This window comes from Macaca fascicularis, chromosome 9 (genome assembly GCF_037993035.2).
Source record: "Macaca fascicularis isolate 582-1 chromosome 9, T2T-MFA8v1.1".
NCBI lineage: Eukaryota > Metazoa > Chordata > Mammalia > Primates > Cercopithecidae > Macaca > Macaca fascicularis.
Genome location: NC_088383.1, coordinates 78,111,412 through 78,135,302, shown reverse-complemented (window position 1 = coordinate 78,135,302; position 23,891 = coordinate 78,111,412). Strand labels below are relative to the sequence as shown.

At 42.8% G+C, this 23,891-nt stretch overlaps 1 protein-coding gene across 7 annotated transcripts in view; it reads right to left on the bottom strand.

Moving 5' to 3' along the window:
- Window positions 1–23,891, bottom strand: part of DNA2 (DNA replication helicase/nuclease 2) — a 65,577-nt gene that overhangs the window by 19,928 nt on the left and 21,758 nt on the right. For 5 of the 7 annotated variants that reach the window (XM_045362073.2, XM_045362072.2, XM_045362071.2 and 2 more), the window contains 7 exons: window positions 22,085–22,304; window positions 14,295–14,412; window positions 12,653–12,815; window positions 10,974–11,168; window positions 4,914–5,144; window positions 311–427; window positions 123–232 (listed from right to left, as the gene is read on the bottom strand). In XM_045362073.2, coding sequence (XP_045218008.2) covers window positions 123–232; window positions 311–427; window positions 4,914–5,144; window positions 10,974–11,168; window positions 12,653–12,815; window positions 14,295–14,412; window positions 22,085–22,304 — 1,154 coding nt within the window. Of the gene's footprint in view, window positions 1–122; window positions 233–310; window positions 428–4,913; window positions 5,145–10,973; window positions 11,169–12,652; window positions 12,816–14,294; window positions 14,413–22,084; window positions 22,305–23,891 lie in introns of those variants that run through there. The other 2 variants (XM_074001964.1, XM_074001965.1) reach the window with 2 other exon arrangements.

Genomic DNA, 23,891 nt, shown 5'->3' with positions numbered 1-23,891 from the left:
ATTTCCAAAGAGTCTTGGTCTAAACATTGTAATTGCAAGTCTAATCAAGATATTAGACCACAGTATAAATCAAATAGAAACAAGAAAAATTAATCAAAGCAGACATGGTGATTTTAGCATACCCTTTAGAATGCAGGCAACTGTATCCTTTGCATCATGTGGAAGAACAGAACTAAGGTAGGATGTAAACTGAGGTTCACGAAAGTCAATAATTAAATCTCGAAGTTTTTTGCTGAAAAGTGAAAAAGCACTTTTAGTAATATTCCTTAGAAAAGTGGAGTGAAATTCAAATTTGCTCATTGTTACAAACCTGACAAATGTGTTTTCCATCAATTTAGAAAGATTTCCTAATGGGGTCTCTATATCACAACTTTTTTCTTCCTGGTCTAATCTGAACAAAATTGATTCTGGAAGGACCGACAAGTTTCTAAAACAACAAAACAAATATGCATGAATGTTTTCTGTTTCGCATAGTCTGTATAAGAAATATCCTGCTATCTGCTAAAATAATAAATGGGCCAGAATAGCTATTAAAATAGCTACCAGTCCTCAGTCACACTTGCCAATCAAGGACAGCATGAGGCCCTGGATTGGTGGGAAAAGGCAGAGGGAAGGGGAAGGTACAAGGCACCAAGGTCAAAGCAATTAATAATTGGGAACCTGCAACATTTGCTGAAAATTCACTTACCCTTGCAATCAAACATGGGTTCACCATCCCCAGAGTGATCCTGAATGCATGGCTCTTCCCTCCTCTAACCTGGAGTGCAGGCTTCTTTCCTGCCACCTTCTCCCGCTCTTCTATCTGTCCCTTAATCCCTGGTATTCCCTAGAATTCCTTCCCTGGGGCCGGGTGCGGTGGCTCAAGCCTGTAATCCCAGCACTTTGGGAGGCCGAGACGGGCGGATCACGAGGTCAGGAGATTGAGACCATCCTGGCTAACACGGTGAAACCCCATCTCTACTAAAAAATACAAAAAACTAGCCGGGCGAAGTGGCGGGCGCCTGTGGTCCCAGCTACTCGGGAGGCTGAGGCAGGAGAATGGCGTAAACCCGGGAGGCGGAGCTTGCAGTGAGCTGAGATCCGGCCACTGCACTCCAGCCTGGGCGACAGAGCCAGACTCAGTCTCAAAAAAAAAAAAAAAAAAAGAATTCCTTCCCTGGTTCATTGTAATACTCTTTCTCGTTGTTTTCCCCAAGGTCCCAGGCCCTCACGTACCTCCAAATTCCAAATTCCATCTTTAGGCCTGACTTCACACTCCTCTCCCACCTGGTTCCTCACCCAAGCTTTGGGTTTGGATATTTGGTAGGCAGTGAAATCTCTCCACTTAGCTAAACCCAGGCTATGAAAGCACAGTACCTTCAAAGCAGAACTCCTCCTCATCCCTGCTGAACCCGATGCTCCTTCTCTGGTCCTGATCACAATTAATGGCATTTGCATTTGCACTGCTGTCTTGATCCTTCCCTCTCCCTCATTCTCTCCCCAACCCGCATACCCAATCAGTATCCAAACGTCAGCCAATTTTACTTTCTAAATACTTCTCAAAGTCATTCCATTCGCTCTGCCAACACTACCCTGCCTCAGTTGCCTCTAGCCTGGGTCACTGCAACAGCTTCCAGGTTTGCTTTTAGTTTTTCTTCCATTAATTAACTCAATTCTCTATAATGTAGCCAAAGGAAAATGCAAATCCAATGATTTTCTACTCTTCTGTTTAAAACCTTTCAATACATCAGAATAAATAAAATCTAAACTTTTTTTTTTTTTTTTTTGAGAGAGGGTCTTGCTCTATTGCCTAGGCTAGTGTGCAGTGGCATGATCATGGCTCATTGAAGCCTTGAACTCCTGGGCTCAAGCAATTATCTCACCTCAGTCCCCTGAGTAGCTGGGACTACACATGTACACTACCACACCTGGCTAATTTTTTAATTTTTTGGAGAGATGGGGGTCTCACTATGTGGCCCAGAATGGCAAACTTTTTAACATGGTATATAAGACATTCTATGACCTGATCTCTCTAATAACTCTCTTCCTTATATTTTATATTCCAGAAATAACATAATCACCTGCATTTTCCTGAATGCTTCATGTCACACTACATCACACCTTTGTGCAACAGGTTTGCCCAGTATAGTATTCTCTTCTCACACTGTTTCACCAGACTAATTTATTAATCCACAGGATGAAGATTCAGAATTAGCTCTTCGAAAAGGCTTCCCTTGGCCAGGGACGGTGGCTCACGCCTGTAATCCCAACACTTCAGGAAGCTGAGATGGGAGGATCACTTGAGATCACTGGCCAACATGGTAAAACCCCATGTCTACTAAAAATATAAAAATTAGTCGGGCATGGTGACACATGCCTATAATCCCAGCTACTTGGGAGGCTGAGGCAGGAGAATCGCTTGAGCCCAGGAGCCAGAGACTGCAGTGAACTGAGATTGCGCTACTGCACTCCAGCCTGGACAACAGTGAGACTGTCTCCAAAAAAAAAAAAAAAAAAAAAAAGCCTTCCCTGAGCCTCCTAAAATTGAATTAAATACTTCTCCTCTGTGTTCCTATCAATTTGAACACATATCATATTAGACTGAAAATAAGCTGGGTGTAGCAGCTCACGCCTATAATACTAGCACTTCAGGAGGCTGAGGTAGAAGGATCATTTGAGCCCATCAGTTCAAGACCAGCCTGGGCAACATAGTGAGACCCCCATCTCTACAAAAAATTTAAAAATTAGCCGAGTATGGTGGCATGCATGTGTGGTCCCAGCTATGCAGGAGGCTGAGGCAGAAGGATTGCTTGATCCCAGGAAGTCCAGGCTGCAGTGAACTGTGACCATGCCACTGTACTCCAGCCTGGGCTGGAGTGAGACCGTGTCTCAAAAAAAAAAAAAAGAAAATACGTATGTCTACATGCAAGACCGTAAATTCCTCAAGGATTTGCAAAGTACTTAATACATGGTAGACACTAAATAAATACTGCAAAGGATACACAAATCTGAGCAGACAACTGGAATATATCATGACATCTAGACAAGGGGTGGTTATGACTCAACTAAGATTACTGATCAGTAGGGAACAAGCCTGGACATTTCCATTACAGTTACTCAGATATAACTGAGTCCCAATTGCTGACCTCTATCCATTAAGAAATGGTCAGGCATGCCTGTATTAACTGTAAGAAATGCCGGAAAACACAATCCAGCTGACTGTGAAAGAAGAGGGAATATGGATTATTAGTGAATTGGATATTGTTCTCTGCCACAATTTTTTTTTCTTTAAGACAGGGTCTCACTCTGTCACTCGGGCTATGTGCAGTGCAGAGGTGTGATCTCAGCTCACTGCAGCCTCAACCTCTTTTTTTTTTTTTTTTTGAGATTGAGTCTCGCTCTTGTTGCCCAGGCTGGAGTACGGTGGCGTGATCTCGGCTCACCGAAACCTCTGCTTCCCAGGTTCAAGTGATTCTCCTGCCTCAGCCTCCCGAGTAGCTGGGACTACAGGCACATGCTACCACACCCAGCCAGTTGTTTGTATTTTTAGTAGAGACCGGGTTTCACCATGTTAGCCAGGATGGTCTCGATCTCCTGACCTTGTGATCCGCCCACCTCGGCCTTCCAAAGTGCTGGGATTACAGGCATGAGCCACTGCGCCCCGCCTACATATTTTTATTTAAACCAGCCACTTCGTTGTAACTGAAATGGGTATACTTATATCACAACTATAAATGGCAAAAATAAACATTTTTATTTAAAAAAGGAGAGAACAAAATAGTAAGTGCCCAGCATGCAAGGAGAAATAAGCATTATAGCTAACACAGGATGGCATCTATGCTGTCTGCTATACATGCGGTTGTAAGAATTAGATAAGATTACGTCCACATCATCACTATGGAATATAATGTACTAAACAAAACTTTAGCAGTTTGGTAGTTCCTCGAAATGTTAAATGCGAAATTAGCACATGACCCATGCCTAGGTAACTACAAAGAAAATGAAAGAAATGAAAATATGTCTACCTAAAACTATGCATGTGAATGTTCATAGCAATATTAATCATTACAGCAAAAAAGTGGAAACAACTCAAATGTCCATCAGCTGGTGAACGGATGAACAAAATGTGGTATATCCATACAACAGAATATATTCAGCCATAAAAAAAATGAGGGTATCATATATGCTAAAACATGAATAAACTTTCCAACATTAGGTTAAGTGAAAGAAGCAAGACACAAAAGGTCACATATTGTATGGTTCCACTTATATCATATATCCAGAATGGATGAATCCATACAGAAACAAAGCCAATTTAGTGGTTGCCAGAGACTTCAGGGAGGAGAGAGTGGGAAGTGACTGCGTAATAGGAATGAGGTTTCCTTTTAGGGTAATAAAAGTGTCTTAGAAATAGACAGAAATGATGGCGACATAATATTGGAAATACACTAAACGCCACTCAATACTACACATTAAAATGGTTAATGATCAATTTTATGTTACATGAATTTTACCTCAATTTATTTAAAAAAAAAAGAATGAAATGCTGATACATGTTAAAACATGAAGATGAATTTCAAAAACAGCATCCTGTATGAAAAAAGTCAGTCACCAAAGACCACATATTGCATGATTCCATTTATATAAAATGTCCAGAATGGGCAAATCTACAGAGACAGAAAGCAGGTTAGTGGTTGCCTTGGGCTGGGGAAATTGGAGGAAAATGAGAAGCGACTACTAAAGGGTATAGGGCTTCTTCCTTGGGGGTTTCTTTTTGGGGTGATGAAAATACTCAAAGTTAATTGTGGTGATGGCTGCACAATGCTGTGAATATAATAAAAACCAGTGAATTGTACATTTTAAATGGATGAACTACACAGATGTGAATTATATATCAATAAAGATATTCTCAAAAAAAAGTAACATTTCATTACCTGTCTAATAAACAAGTTACTGTTGTCGTGTTAATCTCCTTCACATATCCTCTAGACAAGGCAAACAGTGACCTTTCTTCTCCACTTACAATAACTCTGTCACCTGCCAGTAGATTTGTGACTGGTATGGCACCATGTTTACGTTGGAAATTATGTAAATATTGTCCATCACAAATTGTCTTTACATGTTCGGTTCTAATCAGGTGTCCAATGCAACTGCCACTCTTCTCCCTATGAAAAGACCAAAGAGAAAAAACTTCCGTTTATATTACATACATAAGTATTGTGTCTGTATTTTCCAACAACTTATTTGTTCATCTGACTCCCAAAAAGTATTATTGAGGCCGGGTGTGGTGGCTCATGCCTGTAATCCCAACACTTCGGGAGGATGAGGCAGGTGGATTACCTGAGGTCAGAAGTTCAAGACCAGCCTGGCCAACATGGTGAAACCTCATCTCTACTAAAATAAAAAATACAAAAAATTAGCCAGGTGTGGTGGTGCTCACCTGTAATCCCAGCTACTCAGGAGGCTGAAGCAGGAGAATTACTTGAACCTGGGAGGTGGAAGTTGCAGTGAGCCAAGATTGCACTATTGCTCAACTACCTGGGCAACAAGAGCAAAACTACATCTCAAAAAAAGAAACAAAAAAATTTTAAAAACTAATATTGAGCCTGTCATTTTTACATTTTCCACAACCTACAGTAAAAATGTTAGAAATGTTAAGTAAACATTCTATTAGTTTCTGGGTTTTTTGAGACACCCTCCGACCCCTGCCCCGTTCAAGCGATTCTCATGCCTCAGTCTCCTGAGTAGCTGGGATTGCAGGCAGACACCACCATATCAAGCTAATTTTTTATGTTTTTAGTAGAGACAGGTTTTCACCATGTTGGCCAGGCTGCTTTCGAAACCCTGGCCTCAAGTGACCCACAAGACTCAGCCGCCCAAGTTGCTGGGATTACAAGCCTGAGGCACCATGCTCAGCCCTCTATTAGTTTTTCATTAATTGCTCAACAACAGTCTTGCAAGAAAGTGTTAGGGAGCACACCACCTTTGTTGCACCCACAGGCTGGGATCTCCAAACACGGTGTTTTATTGGCACTTTGATCCCTGAAGGGTAGATACCCCGACTTCTTGGGCTGATACATATAATACCATTACAGAAAACAAAACATAATAACCTGCTCCCAAATGTAATATAAAAAAAATTATAACCAGGCACAGTGGCTCATGCCTGTAATCTCAGCACTTTGGGAGGCCGAGGTGGGCAGATCACGTGAGGCTGAGAGTTCAACGCCAGCCTGACCAACATGGAGAAGCCCTATCCCTACTAAAAATACAAAATTAGCCAGGCATGGTGGTGGGCACCTGTAATCCCAGCTATTCAGGAGGCTGAGGCAGGAGAATCACTTGAACCCGGGAGGCGGAAGTTGTGGTGAGCTGAGATCATGCCATTGCACTCCAGCCTCGGCAGCAGAGCAAGAATTCGTCCCGCACAAAAAATAATAATAATAATAATTCATTCTGGAAAGAAAAAAATGAAACTAAAACAACTAAGTTTTACATTTAAAAAATCTTGAGGCTGGGTGCGGTGGCTCACACCTGTAATGTCAGCACTTTGGGAGGCCGAGGTAGGCAGATCACGTGAGGCTGAGAGTTCAACACCAGCCTGACCAACATGGAGAAGCCCCATCCCTACTAAAAATACAAAATTAGCCAGGCGTGGTGGCACATGCCTGTAATCCCAGCTACTTGGGAGGCTGAGGCAGGAGAATCGCTTGAATCTCAGAGGCAGAGGTTGCCGTGAGCCAAGACTGTGCCACTGCACTCCAGCCTAGGCGACAGAGTGAGATTCCATCTCAAAAAAAAAAAAAAAATTTGGCTGGGTGCAGTGGCTCACACTTGTAATCCCAGCACTCTGGGAGGCTGAGGTGGGCAGACTGCTTGAGGCCAGGAGTTCGAGACTACCCTGGTCAACATGGCAAAACCCTGTCTCTACTAAAAATACAAAAATTAGTAAGGCGTAGTGGCACGTGCCTGTAATCACAGCTTCTTGGGAGGCTGAGGCATGAGAATTACTGGAACCCAGGAGGCAGAGGTTGCAGTGAGCCGAGACACTCCAGCCTATGTGACAGAGCAAGACTTTTTTATTTATTTTTTTTTGTTTTTTTGAGACAGAGTCTCATTCTGTTGACTAGGCTGGATTGCAGTGGCGCAATCTTGGCTCACCGCAAGCTCCGCCTCCCGGGTTCATGGGATTCTCCTGCCTCAGCCTCCGGAGTAGCTGGGACTACAGGCACCCACCACCATGCCCAGTTAATATTTTGTATCTTTAGTAGAGACGGGGTTTCACTGTGTTAGCCAGCATGGTCTCCATCTCCTGACCTTGTGATCCGCCCCCCTCAGTCTCCCAAAATGCTGGGATTACAGGCGTGAGCCACCGTACCCGGCCCAGAGCAAGACTTTGTCTAAAAAAAAAAAAAAAAGTTTTACATATTACAAAAGGCCTGAGATTAAAAAAATGAAAGCAATTAAATTTTACATAAATGTTACATATGTATAGTATACTCACTACACATACGCAGTCTATCCACAATTACATAAACTTTCTCCACTGCAATGTTTCCTTGTGTTAAAGTCTAATATTAGGGAAATGATGATCCAATTATTTCTAAAGTCACATCATTAATATTCATTCTGCAAAGAAAAAATGAAGCTAAAGCAATGAAATTTTACATAAAGAAAAATACTATGCAAAGATAAATTCTAGGCCAGGCATAGTGGCTTATACCTATAGTCTCAACACTTTGGGAGGCCAAGATGGGAGGATCACTTGAGCTCAGGAATTTAAGACTGTACTGGGCAACATAGCAAGACCATGTTTCTACAATAATGTAAAATAAAATAAAACAAAAAAATTAGCCATGGCACAGTGGCTCGCAGCTGTAATGCAGTGGCCCAGCACTTTGGGTGATCAAGATCACTTGAGGCCAGGAGTTCACGACCAGCCTGGGGCACACAGCAAGACCCCATCTCTAAAAAAAAAAGTTAGCCAAGTTTGGTGGTGCACACCTATGGTCCTAGCTACTCAGGTTGAGACAGGAAGACTGTGAACTTTATCCCAGAAGTTCGAGGCTACAGTGAGCCATGATTGCACCACTATACTCCAGCCAGGGCAGTAGACTGTGACCCTGGGTCTTTAAAAAAAAAAAAAAAAAAAATTCTAATTTTACAAGTGACTTATTTTTTTTTAAGTGAATCCCACAAGGACTATGAAATGGACCTTTAGAAAATTTGCATCTGTATCAAAAGTTACTGAAAATATAAACATTTAAAATACGAGTATTTAGGCCAGGCAAGGTGGCTCATGCCTGTAATCCCATCACTTTGGGAGGCCAAGGTGGGTGGATCACTAGGTCAGGACTTCAAGACCAGCCTGGCCAAGATGGTGAAACCCCATCTCTACTAAAACTACAAAAATTAGCCGGGCGCAGTGGCAGGCACCTGTAATCCCAGCTACTTGGAGGCTGAGGCAGGAGAATAGCTTGAATCCAGACAGCCGAGGTTGCAATGAGCTGAGATCGTGCCACTGCACTCCAGCCTGGGTGACAGAGTGAGACTCCATCTCAAAAAAGTTAAAAAAAAATTTTAGGCCGGGCGCGGTGGCTCAAGCCTGTAATCCCAGCACTTTGGTAGGCCGAGACGGGTGGATCACGAGGTCAGGAGATCGAGACCATCCTGGTGAACACAGTGAAACCCCATCTACTACAAAATACAAAAAACTAGCCGGGCGAGGCGGCGGGCGCCTGTAGTCCCAGCTACTCGGGAGGCTGAGGCAGGAGAATGGCATGAACCCGGGAGGCGGAGCTTGCAGTGAGCTGAGATCAGGCCACTGCACTCCAGCCTGGGCGACAGAGCGAGACTCCGTCTCAAAAAAAAAAAAAAAAAAAAAAAAAAAAATTTTTAAAAAGCGAGTATTTAAAAAATCAAGTTAATGCCACACTAATGGCCGGGCGCGGTGGCTCAAGCCTGTAATCCCAGCACTTTGGGAGGCCGAGGCGGGTGGATCACGAGGTCAGGAGATCGAGACTATCCTGGCTAACATGGTGAAACCCCGTCTCTACTAAAAATACAAAAAAAAAAAACTAGCCGGGCGTGGTGGCGGGCGCCTGTAGTCTCAGCTACTTGGGAGGCTGAGGCGGGAGAATGGCGTGAACCTGGGAGGCGGAGCTTGCAGTGAGCCGAGATCACGCCACTGCACTCCAGCCTGGGAGACACAGCGAGACTCCGTCTCAAAAAAAAAAAAAAAAAAAAGCCACACTAATTTGCATTATACCAATATATACACTATATAACAATTCACTTTAAGATATACTCAAGTTTATAATGTTATCACCAATGAAAAAGTATATACTGAAAACTTTTAACAGGATTTTGAATAATTTTTTTTTTTTTTTTTTGAGTCAAGGTCTGGATCTATCACCCATGCTGGAGTGCACTGGTGCAATCTCAGCTCACTGCAACCTTCACCTCTGGCTCAAGCCATCCTCCCACCTCAGCCTAGGACTACAGGCATGCATGCACCACCACACCCAGGTAATTTTTGTATTTTTTGTAGAGACAGGGTTTTTTTTTTTTTTTTTTAGATGGAGTCTCGCTCTGTCTCCCAGTCTGGAGTGAGGTGGCGTGATCTGGGCTCACTGCAAGCTCCGCCTCCCGGGTTCACACCATTCTCCTGCCTCAGCCTCCAGAGAAGCTGGGACTACAGGTGCCCACCACCATGCCCGGCTAATTTTTTTGTGTTTTTAGTAGAGACGGAGTTTCACCGTGTTCGCCAGGGTGGTCTCGATCTCCTGACCTTGTGATCCGCCCGCCTCGGCCTCCCAAAATGCTGGGATTACAGGCGTGAGCCACCGCGCCCGGCCGAGACAGGGTTTTGCCATGTTGCCCAGGCTGGTCTCAAACTCAAAGCTCAAGCAATCCACCTGCTTCAGCATCCCAAAGTGTTGGGATTACAGGCATGACCCACCGCCCCGACAAAAGTAATTTTTTTTTTTTTTTTTTAAGACAGAGTCTCGCTCTGTCACCCAGGCTGGAGTGCAGTGGTGCAATGTTGGTTCACTGTAACATCCGCCTCTCAGGTTCAAGCAATTCTCCTGCCTCAGCCTCCCAAGTAGCTGGGATTATAGGCGCCTGCCACCACGCCCAGCTAATTTTTTGTTTTTGTTTTTCTGAGACAGTTTTGCTCTTGTTGCCCAGGCTGGAGTGCAATGGCACGATCTTGGTTGACTGCAGCCACCGCCTCCCAGGTTCAAGCGATTCTCCTGCTTCAGCCTCCAGAGTAGCTGGGATTACAGGCACTCGCCCCCACGCCCAGCTAATTTTTGTATTTTTAGTAAAGATGGGGTTTCGCCATGTTGGCCAGGCTGGTCTCAAACTCTTGACCTCAGGTGATCCACCCACCTCGGCCACCCAAAGAAAAGTAATTTTTAAAACAGTATTTCTTGGCTGGGCACGGTGGCTCACGCCTGTAATCCCAGCACTTTGGGAGGCCAACGCAGGTGGATCACGAGGTCAGGAGATCGAGACCATCCTGGCTAACATGGTGAAACCCCATCTCTACTAAAAACGCAAAAAATTAGCCAGGCGTGGCAGCAGGTGCCTGTAATCCCAGCTACTTGGGAGACTGAGGCAGGAGAATAGTGTGAACCTGGAGGCGGAGCTTGCAGTGAGCTGAGATCGCGCCACTGCACTCCAGCCTGGGCAACTGAGCAATACTCTGTCTCAAACAAAAAAAGAAAAAAAAAACAACAACAATATTTCTTGAGGCATATCTAGTCTACTGAAACTTTATTATTAACTAGCAATCATTGTAGCACATAGGATACACAGGAATGGTGCTCTTGTTAGCAACAACTAAGAGCTATCTGCAGTTGTCATGAATAAATGAAATCACTTATCTATAACATGCTACATAACCTGTATTTGTCATAAATTCCAAATGCCACCTCACTAACTAATCCAAACTACTGAAATCTTACTGTAATAAATGGACTACTTACATTTCCGAAGCAGGCATTAGCCAGATATTTTGGTGATTCTTTTTATTATCCTTTGATTGTGACTCCAGGGTTAACATTAGACACCAAAGGCTGAAATATTCTAAGTGTGTTTGCTTCAGATGCTGGGTTTCTTCTTCTATTTTGGGCAGCATCACAATTGGGACTGAACTACCATCCATCTGTTGTTCAACTGCTCTAAATATAAAGTTCCAAGTTAGAGATGCTTATAAACCATTTCCCTGGCTGGGCATGAAGTGAGATAATTCCAAAATAAGAACACATATATGATCATCATAACTCATAACCACAGCCCCTAATTTTCCTTAAAAGTCATTTCAACATTTTATAAGCCATATGGCTTTTTATAAAACAAAATGTGTAAGAAACTCAATACTGCATTATTTTGCCTTCAGTGACTATCCCCCAAACAACTCAGGTTGGGTATACTCTAATCTTCATTCCCATATGCAACAAGTTTTGGCTTTTAATACAACTTCATTTCTCAAAAATCACAATCTGTACACCCAGCTCAGTGACGTAGGTACACATAAAAACATGGAGAATCATTTGGATTTTACTTAATACCAGATTAAAATATTTTCTATAGAAACAAACATGCTATAGGACAGCATACAAAACACTGACAATAAACATAAGATTTCAAAGAAATGTGCCCAGACTTCCTATGGTTCACAGTCCTCTGCCATTAAGAGATCCCTTGAAAAAACACCTTAAAGAGTGTTTATGTAAGGCCGAGCACAGAGGCTCACGCCTGTAATTCTGGCATTTTGGGAGGCCGAAGTGGGCAGATTGACGGAGCTCAGGAGTTCGAGACCAACCTGGGCAACACAGTGAAACTCCGTCTCTATTAAAATACAAAAAATTAGCCAGGAGTGGTGGTGGACACCTGTAGTCCCAGCTACTCGGGAGGCTGAAGCAGGAGAATTGCTTGAACCCAGGAGGAAGAGGCTGCAGTGAGCCAAGATTGCACCACTGCACTTCAGCCCAGGCAACAGAGTGAGACTCTGTCACAAAAAAAAAAAAAAAAGTATTTATGTTAACTTCAGCCTAGCACAGTGGCTCAAGCCTAAAATCCCAGCACTTTGGGAGGCCAAGGCAGATCACTTGAGGTCAGGAGTTCAAGACCAGCCTGGCCAACATGGTGAAACCCTATCTCTATTAAAAATACAAAAAATTAGCTGGGCGTAGTGGCTCATGCCTGTAATCCCAGCACTTCAGGAGGCTGAGATGGGTGGATCACCTGAGGTCAGGAGTTCGAGACCAGCCTGACCAACATGATGAAACCTCTTCTCCACTAAAAATACAAAATTAGCCAGGAATGGTAGCGCATGCCTGTAATCCCAGCTACGCAGGAGGCTGAGGCAGGAGAATTGCTTGAACCGGAGAGGCAGAGGTTGCGGTGAGCCGAGATCGCACCATTGCACTGCAGCATGGGCAACAAGAGCAAAACTCCGTCTCAAAAAAAAAAAAAAAAAAAAGTACTGTGTTTTTTTTTTTCCCCCTATTATCTTAATTTTAGAAATAATACACACAAAGGAAAATATAAAGGAAAAATAACGAAAATGATGTTACCAATGCTGGACTGGCCACCAATTTTAAATATATTTAGTTGAGTTCATACTCAACTAGAAATAATGCCTTTGGTAGACAATACTTACCTGCTATAAAGAGCACAGTTGCCCATTTGTGAACAATATTTACAAGTTTTCTCTTCCTCAATTATTTGTGGCAAAGAAGCAAGCTGTGTCTTCTGTCTAGTAGCAGATTTGCTAATACGGTGAAACAATGAGAATGCCATCTGGTTTCTTAGCTTTAATAATTCTATGAAAAAAAGGTTAATGTCTTTTTAAGAATTAAATAAAGTGTATTATGTATTTTTCACTACATATGTAAAACTTTCAGATTTAAAAACATTTCAGGGCCGGGCGCAGTGGATTACACCTGCAATCTCAACACTTTGGGAGGCCGAGGAGGGCGGATCACCAGAGGTCAAGGGTTCGAGACCAGCCTAACTAACATGGTGAAACCCTGTCTCTACTAAAAATACACAATTAGCCGGGACTGGTGGCGAATGACTGTGTTACAGCTAATCAGGAGGCTGAGGCAGGAGAATCACCTGAACCCGGGAGGCAGAGGTTGCGGTGAGCTGAGATCACACCGTTGCACTCCAGCCTGGGTAACAAGAGCAAAACTCGGTCTCAAAAAAATAAATAAATAAATAAAAATAAAAACATTTTAAAAAGGAGAAAACAGTATTCATATTTCCCACTATACTAGAATAACAGGCCGGGCGCAGTGGCTCAAGCAGCCTGTAATCCCAGCACTTTGGGAGGCCGAGATGGGCGGATCACGAGGTCAGGAGATCGAGACCATCCTGGCTAACACAATGAAACCCCGTCTCCACTAAAAATACAAAAAAATTAGCCGGGCGTGGTGGCGGCGCCTGTAGTCCCAGCTACTCAGGAGGCTGAGGCAGGAGAATGGCGGGAACCCGGGAGGCGGAGCTTGCAGTGAGCCGAGATCGCGCCACTGCACTCCAGCCTGGGCGACAGAGCGAGACTCTGCCTCAAAAAAAAAAAAAAAAAAAAAAAAGAATAACAACATGTTGGTACATTTCCTTTAAGTTTCTGTTCACTTTATAAGTTCTTTAAACTATGTATTTCATAACTAGTAAGCATCGTGAAGTTGGTATTAGCTGAATGCTGAGGATAAATACAGCTATCTAGAATATCTTTCTTTAATATAAAATAGAAAGTTTGAAATAAAGTTTTGCATAATAAAATTTTAAAAGATTAATAATGTTTTCAACTATGGAGTATATTATTAAACTTCTTTTTAAAAAATACCACAATTAGCCAGGTACAGTGGCTCATGCCTATAATCCCAGCACTTTCGGAGACCAAGGCGGGCAGATCACTTGAGGCCAAGAGTTCAGGACCAGCCTGGCCAACATGGCGAAACCCCATCTCTACTAAAAGTATAATTAGCCAGGCATGGTGGCACATGCCTGTAATCCCAGCTATTCAAGAGACTGAGGCAGGAGAATTGCTTCAACCCAGAAGGTGGAGGTTGCAGTGAGAAAAGATTGTGCCACTTCACTCCAGCCTGGGCAACAGAGTGAGACTCTATCTCAAAAAACAAAAACAAAAATACACACATACAAAACAACAACAAAAAACCCACAGCTACAAATTATAACCTAGTAAGTACTGTGAGTAGATTGTCAGGTATAAATATGTATCACCAGAAGCTGAAGTGGGGGATGGGCAAAGAAGTACAACTAAAAGAAAGCAGCTCAACCTCTTTTATCTAGATGGTTGGCAGGCACAGGGTACATCTGACCAGTCTTGAGGTAGAGAAGCAAGCCAGCCTCTGGATCAGCTCTTCTCTCTTGGCTTAGGAGAGTGTACAGAACAACCTGTGCAAACATTGACATTTGCTCAAACAAAACTATAACTTCTTGTATTTCCCTACATTGTCTTGCAACCAACACATAATTTTAAAGTCAAAAGATCAATAAAGCTATTTCTATTTAAAAAGTAACATGAGCCAAACTGGTAAAGATAACACGACAAATTTGATGTCAAACATTTAATCTAGGCCAGGCATGGTGGCTCAGGCCTGCAATCCCAACACTTCAGGAGGCCAAGGCAGGAGGATCACTTGAGCCCAGGAGTTTGAGACCAGCCTGGGCAATACAGTGAGACCAACTGATGGTCATTATGTTAAGTAAAAAAAGCCAGACACAGAAAACTTCGTATGTTCTCATTTACTTGTGGGAGCAAAACATTAAAACAATTGAATTCATGGAGACAGATAGTAGAAGGTTGGTTACCAGAGGCTGGGAATGATAGTGAGGGTGGTCAGGGGGAGAAGTGGGGGTGGTTAATGGGTACCAAAAAAAAAAAAAGAGTAATGAATAAGACTTAGTATTTGCTAGCACAACAGAGTGACTGTAGTCAAAAATAATTTAACTGTGCATTTTTAAATCACTAAAGGAGTATAACTGGGTTATTTGTAACACAAATAATAAATGTTTGAGGGGATGGATACCCCATTTACCATTATATGATTATTAAGTATTACATGCCTGTATTAAAATATCTCATGTAATCCATGAATGTATACACCTACTAAGTGCCACAAAAATTTAAAAGCATAAAAACAAAAACATAGTGAAACCCCCATTTCTACAAAAAGAGATGTATGTAGAAAAATTTAAAAATTAGCCAGGTACGGCTGGGCGTGGTGGTTCATAACTAAACTCTCAGCACTTTGGAAGGCCGAGGCGGGCAGATTACTTGAGGTCAGGAGTTCGAGACCAGCCTGGCCAACATAGTGAAACCCTGTCTCTACTAAAAATACAAAAATTAGCCAGGTATGACGGCACATGCTTGTAATCTAGTTACTTGAGAGGCTAAGGCAGGAGAATTGCTTGAACCCGGGAGGCGGAGATTGTAGTGAGTCGAGATCACACCACTGCACTCCAGCCTGGGGGACAGAAGGAGACCACATCTCAAAAAAAAAAAAAGTTAGCCGGGCATGGTGATGTGCGTCCATAGTCCCAGCTACTCAGGAGGCTGAGGTGGGAGGATTGATTGACCCTGAGAAGTAAAGGCTGCAGTGAGCCGAGATCGTGCCACTGCATTCCAGCCTGAGTAACAGAAGGATGTTGTCTTAAAAAAAATAAAAATTTAATTTACACAAAACAAACATAGTTCTGCTTCTCAGTTTTACTTGGACAACCAAGAATCCTATAGAGAATTTTCTTAGAAAGCAAATATTTAGATATCCAATAAATTGAAGAAGGAAATTAATCAAACTATGATTTACATTTTGAAGTTAACAGTCTGTAGACAATATTTTCTCCATTTAAAATAAATGAACCAAAACAAAAATGACTATCATTTACATGATAGCTACTATGACAAGTAATACTAACTCTACAGAGTTTGTTTCTCCAGAGTATGAAATGTCATTAACCACCTTAGGTTTCATGAAATTCTTGGGAGAAACCATCTAAGACAAGTTAAAAATAGTCCTTTTAGCTCATGTAACAGCTTTAGCTGCAAGTCAACATAGCAAGACCCCATCTAAAAAAAAAAACTTTCTTAAACCTTTTCTTATTATCAAAATTAAAAAGTCAAATCTTTTAAGCAGGGAACCTTGGTTTTTTCCTTATACCCAACATAATAATGAACTATCATAATTAATTTTTCAATGTCTTGTCTCTTGCATAATAAATATGCAATATAAATTCCAATTTTTTAAGCCTTGTTCTAGCAAATTTCCTCATTTTTTTAATACAAGAATTACTACTTTATTATTAAAATTTTCTTGCACTTCTTGCAAAAATAAAATCTCCAACTGAACAAAATTAAATACAGTAATATTCTTTACCTTGAAGCAATGGCGAATTAGAGCAACAATCTCAATGGAAAAAAGTCTTGGAATCTAGATATCACTTAAGATATTGAAATGCTTTTTTTTTTTTTTTTTTTTTTGAGATGGAGTCTGGCTCTGTCACCCAGGCTGGAGTGCAGTGGCGCGATCTCAGCTCACTACCACCTCTGCCTCCCTGGTTTGAGCAATTCTCAGCCCCCCAAGTAGCTGGGACCACAGGCACATGTCACCACACCCAGCTAATTTTTTTTTTTTTTTTTTTAAGTAGAGATGGGGTTTCACCATGTTGGTGAGGTTGGTCTCAAACTCCTGACCTCAAGTGATCTGCCCACCTCGGCCTTCCAAAGTGCTGGGATTACAGGCGTGAGCCACTGTGCCAGTCTAAAATGCTTTTATATTTAGCTCCTGTTTAGCATTATAAAGTGATTTCATTTAAACTTGTGATTTTAAAAATCAATTTAAAAATTTCAGTCTCATATACACAAAACACATTCCTTCTGATCTTTGACTTCAAAAACAGCCTTTCTTTTTTTTTTTTTTTTTTTTTTGAGACGGAGTCTCGCTCTGTCGCCCAGGCTGGAGTGCAGTGGCGCGATCTCAGCTCACTGCAAGCTCCGCCTCCTGGGTTTACACCATTCTCCTGCCTCAGCCTCCTGAGTAGCTGGGACTACAGGCGCCCGCCACCGCGCCCGGCTAATTTTTTGTATTTTTAGTAGAGACGGGGTTTCACCGTGGTCTCGATCTCCTGACCTTGTGATCCGCCCGCCTCGGCCTCCCAAAGTGCTGGGATTACAGGCGTGAGCCACCGCGCCCGGCCAAAAACAGCCTTTCTTCTATTGGCATAATTTTCCTTTCTCAAGAGGGTTGTAATTTAGCCAAGTATTTAAGTTTGTAATTTCAGTTATTTCTGTATTATCAAAGTAAAAATTTAAAGTCTTTAAAAAGGGGAAATATTTTTTCTTCCACTTCCAACACCTACACAAAATCTAATAATAGGTGAAACAAAGTTACCCTACTTTTCATTCCCAAATGTAAAGTTCTTGTGAAAACCTTCAGTATTTGGTACACAATTAATAGCAAAAGGCTGGGTGCAGTGGCTTATGCCTGTAATTCCAGAACTTTGGGAGGCCGAGGTGGGAGTATCATGTGAGGTCACGAGTTCGAGACCAGGCTGGGCAACAGCGCAAAACTCAATTTCTACAAAAAATACAAAAATTAGTCAGGCATAAGGCCGGCACGGTGGCACATGCCTGTAATCCCAGCACTTTGGGAGGTTGAGGAAGGCAGATCACGAGGTCAGGAGTTCGAGACCAGCCTGGCCAACATAGTGAAACCCGTCTCTACTAAAAATACAAAAAATTAGCTGGGCATGGTAGCAGGGGACTGTAATCCCAGCTACTCAGGAGGCTGAGGCAGGAGAATCGCTTGAACCGGGGAGGCAGAGGTTGCAATGAGCTGAGATCGCGCCACTGCACTCCAGCCTGGGCAACAGTGTGAGACTCAGTCTCAAAAAAAAAAATTAGGCGTAGTGGTGTGCACCTCTAGTCCTAGCTACTTGGGAGGGTGAAGTGGGAAGATGGCTTGAGTCCGGGTGGCGGAGGTTGCAAAGCTAAGATCGAGCCACTGCACTCCAGCCTAGGTGACAGAACCAAATCTTGTCTCAGAAAAAAAAAAAAAAAGAAAAAGAAGAGAAAGAAAGACTTCTTTTTTTCTTTTTTTGAGACAAAGTCTCCCTCTGTCACCCAGGCTGCCCAGCTGGAGTGCAGCGCCGCAACCTCAGCTCACTGCAACCTCTGGATCCCAGGTGGTTCAAGCAATTCTCCTGCCTCAGCCTCCCAAATAGCTGGGATTACAGGTACCCGCTGCCACACCTGGCTAATTTTTGTATTTTTAGTACAGACAAGGTTTCTCCATTAGCCAGGCTGGTCTCAAACTCCTGACCTCAGGTGATCCGCCCGCCTCGGCCTCCCAAAGTGTTGGGTTACAGTCATGAGCCAACGCGCCCAGCCTGCAAGAAAGATTTAATACGGTGGCTCACGCCTGTAATCCCAGCACTTTGGGAGGCCGAGGAGGGCGGATCACAAGGTCAGGAGATCGAGACCACGGTGAAACCCCGTTTCTACTAAAAATACAAAAAATTAGCCGGGCGCGGTGGCGGGCGCCTGTAGTCCCAGCTACTCAGGAGGCTGAGGCAGGAGAATGGCGTGAACCTGGGAGGCGGAGATTGCAGTGAGCCGAGATTGCGCCACTGCACTCCAGCCTGGGCAACAGAGCGAGACTCTGTCTCAAAAAAAAAAAAAAAGGCCGGGCGCGGTGGCTCAAGCCTGTAATCCCAGCACTTTGGGAGGCCGAGACGGGCGGATCACGAGGTCAGGAGATCGAGACCATCCTGGCTAACACGGTGAAACCCCGTCTCTAATAAAAAATACAAAAAAAAAACTAGCCAGGCGAGGTGGCGGGTGCCTGTAGTCCCAGCTACTCGGGAGACTGAGGCAGGAGAATGGCGTGAACCCGGGAGGCGGAGCTTGCAGTGAGCCGAGATCTGGCCATTGCACTCCAGCCTGGGTGACACAGCAAGACTCCGTCTCAAAAAAAAAAAAAAAAAAAGATTTAATAGAGAAAGTCTCTTTAATATCTGATTATACAAGTCAGTATTTTGAACCTTATTTTATATATGTTCAAATAATATGCAAAATTGTAAGGGCAATGGAAATTTAAGTTATATTATCAACTCTTGTTTTTTTATTCCCTTAGCAAATATTATATCATAAAAATATAATAATGTTACTATCTTTTAGTTTTATCTTTTCTGATTTAAAAGCTTCTATGGGCCGGGCGCGGTGGCTCACGCCTGTAATCCCAACACTTTGGGAGGCCAAGGCAGGCAGATCACATGAGGTCAGGAGTTCAAGACCAGCCTGACCAGCATGGAGAAACCCCATCTCTACTAAAAACACATGATTAGCCAGGTGTGGTGGCCCATGCCTGTAATCCCAGCTACTCGGGAGGCTGAAGCAAGAGAATCGCTGGAACCCAGGAGGTAGAGGTAGCGGAGAGCCGAGATCGTGCCATTGGACTCCAGCCTGGACAACAAGAGTGCAACTCCATCTCAAAATAAATAAATAAATAAAACAAAATAAAAAAACAAAAGCTTCTACAGGCCAGGCTTGGTGGCTCACGCCTGTAATCCTAGCACTTTGGGAGGCCGAGGCAGATGGATTGCCTGAGCTCAGGAGTTTGATACCAGCCTGAGCGATATGGTGAAACCCCATCTCTACTAAAATACAAAAAAATTAGCTGGGCATGGCGGCCTATGCCTGTAGTACCAGCTACTTGGGAGGCTGATGCAGGAGAATCACCTGAACCTAGGAGGTGGAGGTTGCAGTGAGCCGAGATCCGTCACTGCACTCCAGCCTGGGAGACAAAGCAAGACTCCATCTCAAAAATAAAAAATAAAAAAGTTTCTATGAAGACATACTACAGATAGACAAAGCAGAGATCCGCAGAGGGGATAACGATAATCAGAAAATAAAACACAACTTAGTGTTAACCGATTTGTTAAATCACTATAATTAATGTAAATTAAAAATAATTTTGAAGGACAACAGAAAATTGTTTATCAAGGAGAAATATAATTTTTTTTTTCTTTTTGAGACGGAGTCTTGCTCTGTCACCCAGGCAGGAGTGCAGTGGCACAATCTCGGCTCACTGCAAGCTCCGCCTCCCGGGTTCACACCATTCTCCTGCCTCAGCCTCCCGAGTAGCTGGGACTACAGGCGCCTGCCACCACACTCGGCTAATTTTTTTGGATTTTTAGTAGAGACGGGGTTTCACTGTGTTAGCCAAGATGGTCTGGATCTCTTGACCTCATGATCCACTCGGCCTCCCAAAGTGCTGGGAATCACAGGCGTGAGCCACTGCACCCGGCCAATTTTTGTTTTGTTTTGTTTTGTTTTTATGAGACAGAGTCTCACTCTGTCGCCCGGGCTAGAGTGCAGTGGCACGATCTCAGCTCACTGTAACCTCCACCTCCCGGGTTCAAGCGATTCTCCTGCCTCCATCTCCCAAGGAGCTGGGACTACAGGCGTGTGCCACTACCCCAGCTAATTTTTGTATTTTTAGTAGAGAAGAGGTTTCACCATATTGGTTGGCCAGGATGGTCTCGACCTCTTGACCTTGTGATCCTCCCGCCTCGGCCTCCCAAAGTGCTGGGATTACAGGCGTAAGCCACTGTAATTTTTTAAATAATTTTTTTTTTTTTTGAGACGGATTCTCACTCTGTCGCCTACGCTGGAATGCAGAGGTATGATCTCGGCTCACTGCAACCCCCGCCTCCTGGGTTCAAGTGATCCTCCTACCTCAGCCTACAGAGTAGCTGGGACTACAAGCATGAGTCACCATGCCTGGCTAATTTTTGTATTTTATAATAGAGAAGGGGTTTCACCACGGAGGCCAGGCTGGTCTCCAACTCTTGACCTAGTGATCCACCCGCCTTGGCCTCCCAAAGTGCTGGGATTACAGGCGTGAGCCACCGCACCCGGCTAAATAACTTTTTTTTAAAGATGGACTCTCACTCTGTCACCCAGGCTGGAGTGAAGTGGTGCAACCTCGGCTCACTGCAACCTCTGCCTCCTGGATTTAAGTGATTCTCCTGCCTCAGCCTTGGGGATTACAGGCACACACCACCACGCCCAGCTAGTTTTTGTATTTTCAGTAGAGAGAGGGTTTCACCATGTTGGCCACGCTGGTCTTAAACTCCTGACCTCAAGTGATGTGCCCGCCTCAGCCTCCCAAAGTGCTGGGATTACAGAGGTGAGCCACCACGCCTGGCCTAAAATAATTTTTAAAACTTGAATTTAACATAATGGTAAGATAGATCTCTGTATTTCATCTCAGATAAAAATCAATATAAAATCACATAAAGGTTGGAAATAAAAGAATAAATTTACATCAATTTTTCTTTTTTTTTTTTTTTTTTTTTTTTTTGAGACAGAGTTTCACTCCTGTTGCCCAGGCTAGAGTGCAATGGCACGATCTCAGCTCACCGCAACCTCCGCCTCCCGAGTTCAAATGATTCTCCTGCCCCAGCCTCCCAAGTAGCTGGGATTACAGGCATGCGCCACCACGTCCGGCTAATTTTGTATCTTTTTTTTTCTTTTGAGTCAGGGTCTTGTTCTTTTGCCCAGGCAGAAGTGCTTTGGGGCAATCATGGCTCACTACAGCCTCAACCTTCTGGGATCAAGCTATCCTCTGGCCTCAGACTCCCGAGTAGCTAGGACTACAGGTGTGCACCACCATGCCTGGCTAATTTTTTTGTTTTTGATTTTTTTGTAGAGACGGGGTGTTGCTATGTTGTCCAAGCTGGTATTGAACTCCTGGGCTCAGCTGATCCTCCCAACACCACACCAAGCCAATAATTATTTTTCTTAGGAGCATCTGCTTAGATTCGTTTGGCAGCCTGAATCTGGCAACATTGGCTTACAAATTCAGCTGTTACATTACTTGGCTGATAAACATTTCTACTGTAGCATGTATATATTTATAAAACAAGTTGAGTACCCTAAATGTATGTAAATGGAAAAGTACATGAAACTGAAATAAAAATGACCTGAATTGAACCAAAATATACAAAGCAGACTGCATCTTTAAAAGTATAAAACAGACAATGTTCTTATTAACATTTATACCTGACTACGGTGTTCAATAGAATTTGATTCTTTGCCAGTTTTAAGTTCCAGCGGCATTATCTTGTATTTTGTTTTACACCCTCGATGTATTTTCACACCAACTGTAACATCTATTTTGCCTTTCAATCCAAATCTAGGGGACCAAATGCTTTCTTCAATATCCATTGATTTCACGACTTCAATGTTACATGTTGAATTATCCTTACTACTATCACTTGGCCTGAAAAAAAAAAAAAAGCACAAAAACACTTAATTAGAACACTTAGCTCATTTCACATCTGCTGGCTCTGACTGTCTATTACACACAGAGAATGTGGGGAGGGAAAGAGTCTACCTACTTTTACAGCAGTGATTTGCAAACTGTGATCCCTTGACCAGTAGCATCAGCATCACCTGAGAACTTGCTATAAAAGTAAATCCTCAAAGACCCACTCCAAACCTACTCAAACACAAACTCTAGGGGTGAGGCCTAGCAGTCTGTTTAACCAACCCTCCACAATTCTGATGCATGCTCAAGTTTAAGAACCACTGTCCTACAGGTTCTGCTCATGGAATTTAGTCTTTCTCAGTATTTATCATCTGTTCCTTTCAGTCATTCCTACTATAATCTTCTTAACTCAGGCCCTTATTTTCTCAGGCCTAGATTACAACCGTCTTGCTACTTTAATTGCTAGAGCCACAATTCCAATCTAAGTATTCTGATATACAATTATTATGCAAATTAGTATATAATGGCTTGCATGAGGTTGCACCCTAAAAAATGAGAGATGTATTCCTTCACATAACACTAGATTACACTGATTAAGAATGAGTTGTCTGCTGGGCCTGGTGGCTCATGCCGAGGCAGGCAGATCACTTGAGTTCAGGAGTTCAAGATCAGCCTGGCCAACATGGTGAAACCCTATCACTATTAAAAAAAATACAAGAATTAGCCAGGCAGAGTGGCACATGCCTGTAATCCCAGCTACTCGGGAGGCTAAGGCAGAAGAATCGCTTGAACCCAGGAGGCAGAGGCTGCAGTGAACCAAAATCGTGCCACTGCACTCCAGCACTCCAGCCTGAGTGACAGAGCAAGACTCAGTAGCAAAAAAAAAAAAAAAAAAAAAATTGGCTATCTCCATCATCTATGAAGTCTGGGGCTCATTCACCCAACACTTCATCCACACACCCCCAGATGACAATCTTCAAAGGAGCTCATGGTCACTTCCAAGTGTCCCATTTTCTTTACTTAATAACTAAACGAAACCATGTCTACCACTATCAATAAGGAAGTACTCAATTTTTTTTATTATAAAAAGGTTCTGACTTTAATCTCTTAATTGGTAAATAAACCATGAGCACAAGGAGAAAAAAAGGGAATATATAAATGCTGAAGGAATGAGAAGAGGTGGAAATAACTTACAAATCTCCTCTCTTATCTAAGATTTACTCATTTTCAGAGCAGTTACAGTTATTCTGCAGAAGAGATTAAAAGAAAAGAAAGATAAGTGTTACCTCTTATTAATCCTATCTACTGGGAAAATATTTTACACTTTTAGATTCAAAGCCAGCCACATAAAATACTAAATCTAGTGGAAATCTTACATGAAAAAGATGACTTTTCTAGTAATAAAACATTTCCTATCATATCAAAATGAAGATTTTTAAAAATAGAATAATTCTAGTTGTTAGAATAGATAATTTAGTTGATTTTTGTTTAGTTCATATTATTATGGTCAACCCCATTTCTTTTGTTGGACAGCTGTTTCTTCCTTTTTTTGTTTAATAGAGACAGGCTTTTGCCATGTTGTCCTGGCTGGTCTCAAAT